At 40.6% G+C, this 14,600-nt stretch overlaps 1 protein-coding gene across 1 annotated transcript in view; it reads left to right on the top strand.

Moving 5' to 3' along the window:
* The first annotated feature begins 444 nt into the window (after nucleotides 1–444).
* The window catches only part of EPHA6 (EPH receptor A6), a 448,506-nt gene continuing 434,350 nt past the window's right edge, over nucleotides 445–14,600 (top strand). Inside the window, 1 exon segment of the mRNA XM_030446408.1 lies at nucleotides 445–547. Coding sequence (XP_030302268.1) covers nucleotides 445–547 — 103 coding nt within the window.

The following is a 14,600-nucleotide window of genomic DNA, read 5'->3' as shown; positions in this document are numbered from 1 at the left end:
GCGGGGGGCCGTGCGGCGCGTACGGGGTAGGAGGCTGCTCCCGCCGCGGAGGCAGGTGAAGCTGCCGGGGGCCCTTCTGCGGGGCTGAAGGTGCCATCGCCGGAGTCGGCGGAGGGAGCGGGGCGCGACCCCCGCCGCCGCCGTCTCGAAGTTGCCGGAGCTTTCCCAGCGCCGCCGCTCCTCCGGCAGGGCGGCAGCGGAGGGCTCCCGGGGCTCCCGCCCGCCCTCGCCCTCCGGGCCGCCGCCGTGCCCCGGGACCTCGCCGGTGGATGCGTCCGACCCGGGCAACCCCCGGCGGCAGTGCAGGCAGCGCAGCCCGCCGGGCCGCACCGGACCCCACCGGGTCGGTGGGTGTGGGCTCCACGGCGGCGTTCCCTGGTGGCCTGAAGGAGGACTGGCAGCCTCGGCGGGCCGAGGACGCGGGGCGCTCGGCGGGCACCAGCCATGGGGTGTTGTGAGGTGAGGGGATTGCTGTGGAGAGTCGGCCTCTTCCTCCCCCTGCTGACAGCGCGCCCGGCCGCCGGCGGTCACGTCGCCAGCAACCAAGGTAAGGACGGGGACGGGGTCGGGGGGTGGTGGTGCGGGCGGGGTCCCTCCAACTTTCCGGCGACTGCGGGATGCGAGGGGCCAGCGGGCAGCCCCCGGCGGGAAGGGTGTCCCGCACCTCCGCTCTGCAGCGCCGGCGCCGCCCGGCCCAAGGAAGGCGGCTGGGACGGGTGTCGGAGCGTTTGGGGACCCCCAAAGGCCGGGGCGCGGTGCTCCCGCCGGCACCTCCGGGCTGCTCGGCCTCTCCCGGCCGCTGAGGAGCCAGAGGGAGTGCGGGGCCGGGCGCCAGCGGTCCCGCTAAGGTTGGGTGTTTGGCGGAAGATTAGCTGGGGGCTCTGCTGTCCCCCTTCTTTCCCCGGGCGGCGTCCCAGGAGGGGCGAGACGCTGTCCCCACGCCAAGCGGCACCGCGGCCAGGTGTGGCTGGCGGGGCTCCCCTGGGCTCCCCACAGTCGCCCTTAGCCGCCGGGTTTGTGACCGAGCTGCTGAAGAGCAGGTAACTGAAAGTTACCTCCTGGTGAGATGGAGCAAGAGCATCTTTTTACTTGAAATGTGGTTTGAAGGTTTGCTTTATTCCTTCCGAACCTAGAGCGTCTTTCGTAATGGTTTTGAGAGGTCTCACCGCCGCGCGTTAAGAGAAATTGCTGCTCGTCAGCGAACTGTGCAAATGTGCTTGACTGTCCTTAATGCCTAATTTTTAGGACCGAAGGTCTGATTGTTCGAAAAAAATCTCATTCAGAGTCTTTGTCACTGGTGCATGTTCACGCTTACTACACGAAATGTGATAAGTAATTTCAGTTTGCAACTACGTAACATACAGCCGTATCAGTGCTGCATTAGATTTTCCTTTTTCTTGTGTCTTAGAAGACTTCGGATTTTAAATGTAGCTCAACACACCTTTCCCTTTATGTCAGTCTCATTAGTGCACGCCAATACCTGCTGCACTACTGCATTACCTGACAACGGGCATCAATGCATTTTAAAAAAATCTGTTTGCATGTGTTACAGAACAACCAAGACACACTAGATGCATCAAGTGTAAGGAATTTTATCAAGTAATGCAAGTTAGATTTGGTTTCTAAACTAGTATTTTATATTCCTGGAGTTAAATTATTAATATTTAAATATTGTTTTAAAAATGGGGGAAATGGAGAAAACAATCACCAAAACATTTCAGCTATAAGAAAAGCCTGTCAAGGATGAAGTGGTTTTTTTCATATTGACATAACTTTTCCCAACAGGCTCAAGTATTGAGGTAATGGCTGCATAGATTACTCATAAATTACCTAGCTTCTGAACAACTTCTGTTTCTTCACATTGTTTCAAAACTTCCAGTAAAGTGAATGGCCTCTTATCTTTGGCGTTGTCATTTTACCAGAGAATCCGGTTAATAAATGTAACTCCTCAAAACACCGGAACTGAAAATTTACAGCTTCAAAATGTACATCCCACCCGACTAACAAAATGTTTGCAAGAGAGTTTACTTTTAATGATAAGTTTCTCTAAATGCAAGAACTGGATTAGAGAAAATGAGTAAAATAAATTGCCCATTGTGTAAACCCGTGTGTAAGTTTAAAATGCCAGTTACTAACACTTGGAATCTCAGCTGTGAAGAATTTTTTTTAAGTCTTGTGCTGTGAAAAAAAACCTACCACTTTCAAGTTTTCCTGTGATGTTTTCAGAATGTACATCTTGGAAACATTTGCAGCAATTGCTGTTGGGTTTTCACTAATAATTGTAATATTTATAACTTATTTTGTCTTTACTAGCTGATATATATGGTAATCTATTTTGTATTTACAAACATACCAGCATTTATGCTAGATTACAAAGGGAATGTTTTGGTTTGGTTTCTAGATTGTTTGGGAGAAAAAGATAGAAGAGGAATAAATTCATCAGTTCATCTTGGTAAACAGTCAGCACACCCACTTTATTCTTAATGTTTTATTTCCTGTTACTAGAGAGGAATTTTCAGATAATTAATATCCTTCAGCCTTAGAAATTACTGCTATGTTCACATTAATCTTTTTTGTTTGTTTTTCTCAAATGGAATTATGGAATTTTATTTTTTTTAAATAAATATAGCTCCAAGCCTCTTAGCTTGTCATTCTTTACACAGTAAATCAATGTGTGGTGTCCTAGAATATCTGTAGCATTGCAAACACAACAATACTATTGACAGGGAAGTGAACTTTCATTCATATTAATGGAGTGGTAGGTTCTAAAATTATGACCATCCAAAGGGTTAGATTTTACTGCTCAGAAAATACGTTATGTATTTGGACAAGGCTGTGGAGTTGCGTGGGAACAGCATACCACTGCAGTCTGAAAAAGAACTGCTTGAAGTCAGAAACCTGAATTTTAATGGTGTAGGGTGAGTGCTTGAATGTTCATCTAAATTTTCATTAGTTGTCCATGACATCCATTTATGAACAAGTTGCATTATTATGCAAGATTTCAGCCTGTGTTGTAGGTCTTTTGTTGTCCGAACACTATGAATTGGTCAATAACTTTTACACTTAAAAATACAGACAACAGCACCTGACTTGGGAACTGCTTGGTGCAAAGCATTCTTAAGCTTCTAAGATAAAGGCTGCATCAGGTAACAGTTTAGTGGTATCCTGTGCTAGGCACGCATGAGTAAATGTATGTTTCAACATACAAGTAAACCAGAAACAATCTTCTTACCCTTGCTATTTTCATACTGTATCTATCATATGTATCACCAGTCAATTAATTTCAGAAGTAAACTATAGAACTTTAAAGACTGTTTATAATGTGTCAGGTCTATCAGTGAACTGGAAAAGGAAGTTGTTGCTTTTTCAGTTGCCATGTGTCAATACACTTGGAAGGCTATGCCATGTTTTTTTGTTTTTTGGGGTTTTTTTGGGTTGTTTTTTGTTTTTTCCCCCCCCTCCTTCTAAAAGGCACTTGCAATCATTTTGTTCCTCTTACCAAAAAAAATGAGGTAAGAAGTGATGCTGAATGTCAGTTCTGAAATTTTTAAAGCCTTTATTTTTAAAGTGGTTACATTTGATGTAAATTGGGTAGCTCAAAGTAGGTAACAGAGCTTTTTGGTTCTGGTATTACAAAATCAGACAGATTACTAATGACCTTCAGTTATTCATAAATTCAAAGAAGTTTGCTTGTTTTTATTCACATATTTATTTTTACAGAAGTGCAATCCATCACCAATAATCCCTCTTTCTGAATACAGCACTCAGAATTTTCCTGTAGTTATAAGGAGACCAAGCACTAAGTGTCTGTAGAGGCTAAACTTCTCTCTGAATGAGACTGACATTTTACTGCTAGAGAACATCTCTTACTTTGAGAATTAAAGATACTGTGAAGAAGGCTGTGCCTGCTGCCTGTACTGTACTTGTCCTGGTGAATTCCACTATTCAGTTGTGCAACTAGTATTTTTTGTGAGCATTTGCATCATTATTGAAAAAGGAGAAAACTGAATAAACAAAACCATTGTAGCAGAAGTGTATAATTCATTTTTACAGATAAAGTCATGAGCAAAATAATATCTTAGTTTTAAGCTATTAAGAATTTTTTAAAAATATTTTTACCCATATGTCCCACGTACATAGAGACTTGAGTGCTAATGAAGACTTTGGACCCTCTGCAGTTGTAGTTATGCATGAAATGACTCTTATCCAAAAGCTTTGATATGAGTGTTGTAAGTATGAGCTAAACAGGTCTGCAATTACTGCTTTGTGATTCCTGGTGCTGTATTTGGCAGTACTGAGTGCTGTTTGGTGTTTTGTTATTTTGTTATGAGCAAATGAGTATTGACTGGTATGGAAATATTAAAAATTAGAAAATGTGTAGCTTAAGAAGATGTAGTTTGAAACTGACTCAGTGCAGTAGCTCTCATATAATCTGAGGGCGTGAAAACTCCACAGAGGAACTGAAGTGTTTCCAACAGTGTACAAGTGGCCTTGCTGAGAAAGGAGGCAAGTCAAATTTTCAGCTTGATGTTATAAGGAGGTAGGGGAAACCAAACTGAAGACAGCAAGCAGTGGCTTCTCCATCTCTCATGAGTTATTCAGGGATCAGTGTTTTCAGTTTCAGCCAGCATCTTGCCTTCTTAGTTACTAGAAACCAAACTGACACCAGCAGAGAGGGGACGACTGTCCTGTGTCTTCCCACTCTTGCCATTTTCAAAGTGTCTGCTGCTGGCTGCTCTCAAACTGGCCATCAGTATTGGATCAGATAGACCTTGGGTTTGATCCAGAATAACCCTTCTTGCCTTCCTATGAATTTAATAGACAAGTTTTTGCCAAACAGTATTTTTTTTTTTAGCAAGTCAAATAGTTTACAAATGAAAGAAAGAAAAAGCATGCTGGAAATTAAGTTTTTTCATTTTATCTGGAAATCTGTGTTTCCAAGTAGGTATTTTTAGATCTAATTACTTAGATCAGAATTCTGCTTGAGGGCTTGTTAGGCATCCTATCAGATGTTAGACTTTTCAATTGAGAATTTTAGAAAATTGTAAATGTTGAGTACATTCTTTGTCAGTAAGACATAGTAAGTTAATATCTGATTTTTTTACTAATTTTTTTTTTTTTTTTAATGATGAACAGTGATATTTATGATAACAATGATATTTAGAACCTGATGCAAAGGTACAATATGAGAAGAATTTTACTGTTCTTATACCCCAATATAGCATGACCATGTTAGGATATATTCTTATTCCAGCTGTGTAAAAAGGAATGTTTCCATTAGGATCACAGGATTTCTCTAACTTGACATTGACAGAGGGGAGGCTGGCCTTTTGTTTGTTATGCCTGTTAACATGCTGAACTCTGTGGCTTGAGAGAGAGAGAATGGTAAACAGTATGGAAATAGAAAAGTAGGGAAATAAATTATTTGTCCAAAATCTGTCCTCATCCCCTGGGAAGCACATGATCATGCATAGTGGTCAACAAAAAACCCTATCTATTACAAACAATACCTCTTCATAAGCTGGTTTTGAACTCGTAAGTTACATGCCAATGTTAATGGTAAGGTGTTGACCTAAGAATTACTATTGAAGATTCTTTTACGTGATAAAAATATCAAATAGTTTGCAAGATTTCTTTCTGGTCTGCACAAATCATCTCAACTTGATGAGAAAATGATTCCCCAGACCTTTATTTTAGATTGCTTTCTAATTTTTGAGTGCCACTTCCTTATCAATTTTGGTTTTGGGAATGTCTATCTTGGCACCTTGTGTAAATTCAGGTTTTTTTCTAGTACTGTTCGCTTTTTTTTTCACTTGGACTAGGTTTGCATGACTTGTTAAAAATCTATATTTCTCTTACTATTTTTAGGTCTTTTAAAATGCATTTGTGAAGTTTCGTTCAATTGCTATGCTTATTCCTCAAAGTAGTCATTACTCTGTCTTCTGTTGTAATGATGTTAGAATATTTACATAACATACAAAAGTCTGTAAAGTTTAATACTCAAATTATCTTCAGCTGTGTCATTTCTCTTGTAGTCCCCTTAGTATTCCAGTCTGCAACTTACTCCAGGAATCCTTTTATTGGTTTCAAGGATGCTTTCATGATCAGTGAAAATCCATGTTTTCAATCCCCCCACCACACACACCCTGCCAATCTCCACACTGTTTCAAAGTTCATAGAATCATAGAATCGTTTTGACTGGAAAAGATTTTAAAGATCATCAGGTCCAACTTCTAACCTAGCACTGCCAAGTCCACCACTAAATCAAGTCTCTAAGCACCAAAGCTACACATCTTTCATATACCTCCAGAGTTGGTGACTCCATCACTTTCCAGTGCCTGACAACCATTTCAGTAAAGAAGTTTTTCCTAATACCCAGTCTAACTATATTCATCTGGCAGTTGACCACCACCCCCAGGTCCTTTTCCTCTGGCAGCTTTCCAGCCACTCTTCTCCAGCCTAGTAGTGTTGTATCGGGTTGTTGTCATCCAAGTGTATCATCTGGCCTTGGACTTGTTGAGTCTCATACAACTGGTCTTGGCCAATTGACCCATCCTGTCCTGATACCTCTGCAGAGGGATCTCTGAAACCCTTCTTTGTTACTGTGATATCTCTCCAAAAGTAAAGGGGCAGACTCAATGTTTATAAATATGTAAAGGGAGAGTGTCAGGAGAATGGAGCCAGGCTCCGTTCAGTGACATCCAATGACAGAATAAGGAACAGTGGGTGCAAGCTGGACCAAAGGAGGTTCAGTGTAAACACAAGCAAAGGCTTTTTCACTGTGAGGGTGACAGAGCACTGGAACAGGCTGCCCAGTGAGGTTATGGAGTCTCCTTCTCTGGAGACATTCACCTGCATGACCTACTCTAGGTGTTGCTGCTCTGGCAGGGGGGGTTGGACTTGATCTCCCAAGGTCCCTTCCAACCCCTAACAGTCTGTGATTCTGTGTGTAAAGAGACAAACTGGAATATTGAAGAAAGAAAATTAGGATTCAATCTATGTATTACCCATAAGATAAGGCCATACTGCATTCACTTGATCACCAGCTTCCTGACCTTTAATGTTTCTTTAACTGAGGTGTTAATGCTGCTTGAAATACTAGTCTGGGAAACATGAGGGCTAAAGGGAGCCGGTGCATCAGAGAAGCCCACACACTCCAGGATGCTGATGCAAGAGAATATGTATGGTCAGGGCTGGCCTCTATCTGTGGATATCTCTTCATTGCACCAGATGGTTCAAAATGGTACCAGCATAACCAGAAACATGGAAATGGCCTTTCTTCCTCTCTTCTTTCACCTACTTTCCCTTTTTCCCCTCATGTTGTATGTGTTTATACTTAAGATTCTACTTAAAGTCTGTAGGAAAAAAACCCAAGAATTTAAAGGTATAAAATCCTTTACTTTAATATCAATTCTTGATTTATGTTAAGGTGGATATGTAGGAAGCTGATACGAGTTTTTTTTCCTCTAAAGAGAGGTTTCATTTGTTCTAGGTTGACTGCATTCCAGACAGTCTTTGAATGGTCTACTATTTGCTGACAGGTTCTCCAAAAAGCTTAGTACCAGATTAATGAGTAGTACCAGATTAATGAGAGCTGGATGCATAGCATCTCCTCATAGGTCAGTACAGCTCTATCGGATGGCAGAGGCAGTACTTATGTGAGAAATACAAGAATGCATAGCAAATCCAGAGTGAAGATTTTAATATACAGATACGTTACAGATTGATATGTTAACTAAGTTTATATTACAGCGTTCCTTCATGCCAACAGTTTTTTTGTAATTATATAGGTTTTAGCTTGGCATAAAACCAGCACTGTGTCAACTCTGTGTAAAATGAAAGGTGGGCAGTAGGTACTATCTGTAATAAACCATTGTGGAGGGACATAAACAGAATGAGGACATAGTAAAAGATATAGTTACAGGGAGCTCTACCATCTTAATCCATTTAATGGCTTTTGCAGCTGGAACAAAAGGGGAAAAGTCACATATAGCAAACAGTATCATTGATGCATGTAATGAGTGATTTGTCTTGGCTGAGGACCCTTGGTTAGAATGCACTTGCTACTGTAATTTATATTCTCTGGCAGCTGGTTGCTTCTTAGCTTAAAATAAAGGAATAAAAGAATGAATTAGAAAGCATTCTGTAAAATAATGCACTAACATTTTAATCTTGGTAAAAGTGATTATCTCTGAAGTTTCCCAGCCCAGTTTTTCCAGTAGATTCCAGCTGCTGGTTTAAAACCAAATTCTACAGGAATAAAGTCTGCTAAAATTCAAAATTAAATTATTCAAATATATTTTGGATATATTAAAAATATGAAAGGAGACTGAGCCATTTTTTCCTGTAGTGTTTCCATTCTTTGAGGCTGGAAATTGATTGCATGAAAAGCATTTGGAGGAGGGACTCATATTTCAAAATGGGGTTTGAATCCAGCACTTTCTGCTAAACAAAGTTGAGAGTATATATGAAATTGCATAGTTCTCCATAATCTGTTGTGTCTGGCTGCTGAAGATCTTTGAGGGGAAAATAAGAAAAATGTAAAACCTTTGTCTCTGTTAGATTGCTTCTGTTTGTAATGCTGAAGGTACTAAACACACATGTGCCAGAATGATAGCGCAGAAACACCCACTCTGAGGGTTATGTTGGATTTAGTCATTCAGTTTAGTGGACTTTATTTCTTAAAGAACATTTTACTTAGGTGAATGTGAATATTATTAGTATTTAGGAAAAAGAAATATGAGGAGAGGGTGTGGCATGCAATAGCTTCTCAATCAAACTTGCACTCAGACTGCCACTGGATGTGGTGGAAACCCAAACTCTTTTGCCGCTGAGACAATAATAAGAATGTTTACCCTATGATAAAAATAATTAAATAAGCTTTCCAGACCAATACTTCTAGAAATAAGTACCTTATTTTTTCTTTAAGAAATACAGAGAAACGTCTTATGCTGAGAGTAAGAATTTGCCTTTGTAAAATGGTGAACATTGGAAGTCATAAATATGTGTTGTATTCAAAGGAAGAGAAAAGATTGTGTATGCTGTACAAAGGCGAGAGCCTTTGTAAAAGTAAAACAGAGGTACTATATAAAAGCTGCTTCTGAAGAAATCTGGGATTATGAAAGTAAACCAGGAAATCAGATAATATTCCATGTTATGTGAATAGTTCTTTTTGATGCAGATGGCTATGATGATGCTATCCTAAACTCGTTCTTTCTATAGGGTATCTAAAGGGCTGCATTTGGTTTGTGTTGCAATGTTTTGATAGTTGGGGAGCTACAGGGGTGTTTTCTCTGCGAAGATGCTAGAAGCTTCCCCTGTCTTAGATAGAACCAGTGCCAGCTGGCTCCAAGACAGACCTGCAGCGGGCTAAGGCCAAGCCCATCAGTGATGGTGGTAGCACCTCTGTGATAACATATTTAAGAAGTGAGGCAAAAACTGAGCAATTGCAGTCAAGAGAGGAGTGAAAACATGTGAGAGGAACAACTCTGCAGACACCAAGGGCAGTGAAGAAGGAAGAGGAGGTGCTCCAAGTAGCGGAGCAGCTTCCTGTGCAGCACGTGGTAAAGACCATGGTGAGGGCTGTCCCCCTGCAGCCCATGGAGGACCCCACACCTGAGCAAGTGGATGTTCCCAAAAGACTCTGAGCCTGTGGTAGGACTTGACTGGAGGAGGCTTCTGGCAGGACTTGTGGATCCATAGGGTACCCTTGCTGGAGCAGTCTGTTGCTGAAGGACTGCTCCCCATGGAAGAGCACCCATGCTGGAGCGTGGAGCTGGTGAAGACCTGCAGCCCATGGGAAGGACTGAAACTGAAGGAAGTTTGTGGAGAACTCTCCCATGGGAGGGACCCTGCACTGGAGCAGGGGAAAAGTGGGAGGAATCCTTTGCCCTGAGGAGGAAAGAGCAGAAGAGACAATGTATGATTAACTGACCCCAAGCCCCAGTCCCCATCCCCCTGTGCTGCTGGGGTGGAGAAAGCAGAGAAATCAGGAATAAAGTTGAGCATAGGAATAAATGAGGGGTGGGGAGATGATGTTTTTAAAAATTGGTTTTATTTACTACTTTGCCTTGTTCACTAATACACTAATTTCCTCCAGTAGGTTTGTTTTGCCCATGATGGTGATTGGTGAATGATCTCACTGTCCTTATCTTGACTTGTGGTGCTTGACTCCCATAGTCTTGGAACCATTGACCTTTGATGTAGACTGTGGGCCATAGAGGCTTTTTCAGTTCTGGCTTTTCCTAACTTTTAAATGTGGGACTTGTTAACCTTGTTAGCATGTAAAAATGAAGCTAACATGAAATTTCCTTTTCTACTGCCATTTTTGTATTTTAAAAGGTTAATTTTTTTTCTCTCCCTAGTCACATACTCACATAGGATGATGTTTTTTTCAGATTGACGATCTAATCCTCTACTAAATGGTCTGAATTACTTAAGGCATGAGAGTTGACATCTTCCAGGGCATGAGGAGTTGATGGTAATGAGGGCAAGCACCTTGCCAGTAAACTAGGTTAAGCAGCAAAGGAATTTTGGAACCTGCATGTAAAATAGGCTCATTTTTTACATCATACTCTATGTTGTCCTTTCTAGGTTGTGTAATAGCTCTAATGGTCATCACCTCCCATTCTGTGGCTCTTAACATTCTTAAATTTTTAATATTTGTCCTTTCCTTTTTTTTCCCTTTTTACCTTTCTCAATTTTATTCTTCTGCTAGATGACTTCTGTCTACCAGTACCTATAGTTTTGTTGGGTTTTTTTTTCCTTTTGTTTTGTTTTTGGTGTTGTTTTTTGTTTCTTTTTTTTTGGGGGGGTGGTGGTTTCATTTGCTTGTTTTTGTTTTGTTTTGTTTCTCATGGGTTTATTCCTCAATTTGCTGCATTTGATTTGGGATGTTTGTCTTTCTTGTGCTTCCATTATTCTTGAGGGTGAGAATACAGGTGGTGGTTTTCTAAACTGGTTGACTTGGAAGCCAGAAGATGCAGTGAAGGGACCATCTCACATTCATAGTATAGAAGGTGCTTAGTTGCTGTGTCGTAACAGTATCATCACAGTCAAATTGATACACAAGAGTCTGTTAAGGATGGATTAGCACAGATAAGCTTTGTTAGTGCCAAAATTTCAAATTGCTATAGTCAATATGTTCAACTTGGGTAAATACAAACTTACAGCAAAGGGCATCAGTGAATGTCTGTCAAGATGGTTTAAAAGACAAAAGTGCTGCCAAAGGTGCAAGGTACACTTTCTCTTATTTCATGTTTGAGTAGTTTTTTTCCCATTTTGTTCCTTTCTCACAGCAAACCTGTTGTTGCCACAGAAGATAAAAAGTTGCAGTAATGCTTAGCCTATTCACTTTACTAATTATAATTTTCTTTACTAATTGGGTAACAAGTACTTTTGATTTTAAGTAAGTGGAAACACACTTAGCATTAGTGTGTTCCCAACATATTGGAGCAAATTAGGAGATTTTTAATAGCTGTATTTGGATAGATGCATTTTATACTTGAGAGGTGTGCCTCAAGAAATAAAAGCTCATTGAAATTTGTATCACAGGTGGATATTTTGAAAACAAGAAAAAAAAATCAGTAATAGAGTAGGCTTGATTAGATGTTGACATTTAGAACTGCGCATTGAAAATGTTAAAATTTACTGACAACAGACAGTCATCATCCTGATTTGCATTTGTACCGCCACTCTTGGTTCAGGTGGATCTTGGTACATATATTGTAAAGGCTCATGAACAAAGTACCATATAGCTCATCTGATTTTTCTGGCTTTAATTTGGAGGGCTGAATGTTTTATACTCTAGTTTGTCTAGTATGTGGAGCTTTTTGTTTGTTTCTTTTGGGTTTTTTTGTTACATGACATTCTGAATTGCTTGAATGTTTGGGTGAGTCCAATATAATGTATGAACTGATTTTCTGTCCTGCCTTCCTCCATACACTTGTTCACAGTTGTACTTGTCTTGCGTTCTTTGTAAAGGAGAAGAGAGTAAAAGATTGTGGTCTTCAGCTACTTCCTTTCCATTTAATAAATGTATCAGGCAGTGATCCTAATGTAGAGCATAGTTTCATCTTGCTATGTAGTATTTTTAACAATATATTTATTCCTATTTCATTTTGCCTCCTAGTGTGTTTGCAATGCTGAACAGTACTTTTACCTCCCTCAACAACATTACCAAATTGATATTTTCACCCAAGTGGCCCTACAAAAATTTAGGCTTTTTCCAGTTTATAACTAAAAGTGACTGAAAAGCCCTAAGAGGTTTTCTAACCCTGCCTCTCTGCCTTTCAATTCCAATAAATACCTTTTTCTTTCACATATAGTAGGAAAATAAGCGTGTGTTATTATTACTGCTCAAGAATTGAAGATTCTTAGATATCTGCATTTTTTTGTATTTTTTATTTAAACCCCACTTTTGCAGTTTGAGGGGATCACTTCCTTGTCAGGAAGGGTGCATCCTCAGCAAGTTTGCTGTTGACATTAAACTGAGTGAATGATATGCCAGAGGGTTGTGCTGCCATCCAGAGGAATCTTGATGAGGTGGAGAAATGGGCTGACAGGAACCTCATGAAATTCAAAGAAGGGAAATGCCAAGTCCTGGGAAGGAACAACTCCAGGTACCAATGTGTGTTGGGTACCACTGAGCTGGGAAGCAGCTTGGCACAAATGGACCAGTGGAGCAGAAATGTCTGTTCAGCTCATTGTTGAGCAGAAGTTTTTAGGATTTTTGCCCTTTCTATTGTTGGAATTTTGTTTTGCCTTTGAGAACATCGTTTGAAATGAATGCTGGGGTTGAGTGAAGTGTTTTGACGGGCTGTATGAGGAGAAGCCTCTTGGCAGGTGAGAGGTTTGTCTGTTTTGCTCATATATTTTCAGAGTAAGGCCGATTGTCACAGTCTGATCAGATGAGAATTTTCTACTTGCAGGTCAGATGAGACTCTCAAAGCCATTTGTAGTTGAGACTTTTTGCCTTCACTGTAACTTGTAATATACTTTACTTACGAGCTTCATAAAGACTCCTACCTAAAAAAAAAAAAGAAAGGATCTTTTTATTGACATTTTCTTTATACCTAATGTCCTTCAGTTAAGCATCTGCTTAGTTAACTGCTTTAATAGTCTGTTTAGGAAAGGAATTAGCAAGATAATATTCAAGCTGTGCAGAGTTATTGAAGGACTGTTCCATCTTCTGCACTAATGCATTTAAACTTTTAATTGTGAATATGCATGCTTGATTGTGACCTAGGGAATTCTTTCTTTTCTGATATACAGTGTTCTTACATCCAAATGAGATACTGTTACAAGAAATTCAGTGAATACATTGTCCATATGACTTGATTATGTGAGCTGCCAGGTACTAGCTCAGGTTGACTTCACAGTTATTTAGCACACACAAAAAATTACTTTGAACAATTAGGTTTTGAGTCTTTACTGCATGGAACTTACGTTTAAAGTTAGAGAAAAACAGGAAAAGAAATAAGAAACAGCCTTTATATGAATAAAATGAAGTTCTTGTTGGCAAGCTTCATATATATATATATATATATATTTTAACCTTTCTGTGTTAGGCGTGCTAGCTTTGTGGAATTGCCACCTAGCATCTCTCCCTGTACACATGATGGAATTAAACAATTAATACCTTGACTCAGTATGTTATTGGCTCATACACAGGGTAAAAGATCCCACTAGTTTTTGGGACAACACCCGGAACCTTCTCCAGGCTGAACAACTCCAGCTCTCTCAACCTGTCTTTACAGGACAGGTTCTCCAGCCCTCTGATCATCATTGTGGCTCTCCTCTGGACTCACTCCATCAGCTACATGCCTTTCTTGTGCTGGGGGCTCCAGAACTGGACATGGGGCTCCAGAACTGGACATATGGCTCCAGGTGGGGTCTCATGAGAGCAGAGTAGAAGGGGAGAATCTCCTCCCTCAACCTGCTGGCCACGCTTCTTTTGATTAAGCCCAGGACCGGGTTGGCTTTCTGGGCTGCCAAGCACACACTGCTGGCTCATGTTGAGCTTCTCATCAACCGAAGGATCCTCAAGTCCATTTCCTCAGAGCTGTTCTCTATCAGTTCTCTGCCCAGCCAGGATTTCTGCTTGGGTTTGCCCTGGCCCAGACGCAGGACCTTGCACTTGGCCTTCTTGAACTTCATGTGGTTGGCATGGGCTCACCTCTCAAGCCTGTCAAAGTCCCCCTAGATGGCCTCCCTTCCCTCCAGCATGTTGCACATCTGGATGTCATCAGCAAACTTGCTGAAGGTGCACTCAATTTCTCTGTCTGTGTCACTGATAAAGATGTTAGCAGTGGGCTATCTGTTTTTTCAGATAATAAGATGGAACAGTATGTTTTTAATAAGAGAGAGAAGGAAATAGGAAGAAGGAAAATAAGGTAAAAAATTGAGTTCTTCCAACTCTCTTTTAAATAAGTTCTCTAATTTACAAAATTTTGGGGTTAGTTTTGGGTAAAAAAATAATTCAATCTGTAACATGTCATCTTTATATGAAAACACACATATTTGTAGACTCCAAATTCCAAGAATTTGGAGAATCCAAGCAGATTCTAATGCTTTTTAAAAGTATATTATTTTAAAATATA

The sequence above is a fragment of the Calypte anna genome, chromosome 1 (genome assembly GCF_003957555.1).
Source record: "Calypte anna isolate BGI_N300 chromosome 1, bCalAnn1_v1.p, whole genome shotgun sequence".
NCBI lineage: Eukaryota > Metazoa > Chordata > Aves > Apodiformes > Trochilidae > Calypte > Calypte anna.
This window is presented reverse-complemented; position numbering and strand designations above follow the sequence as displayed.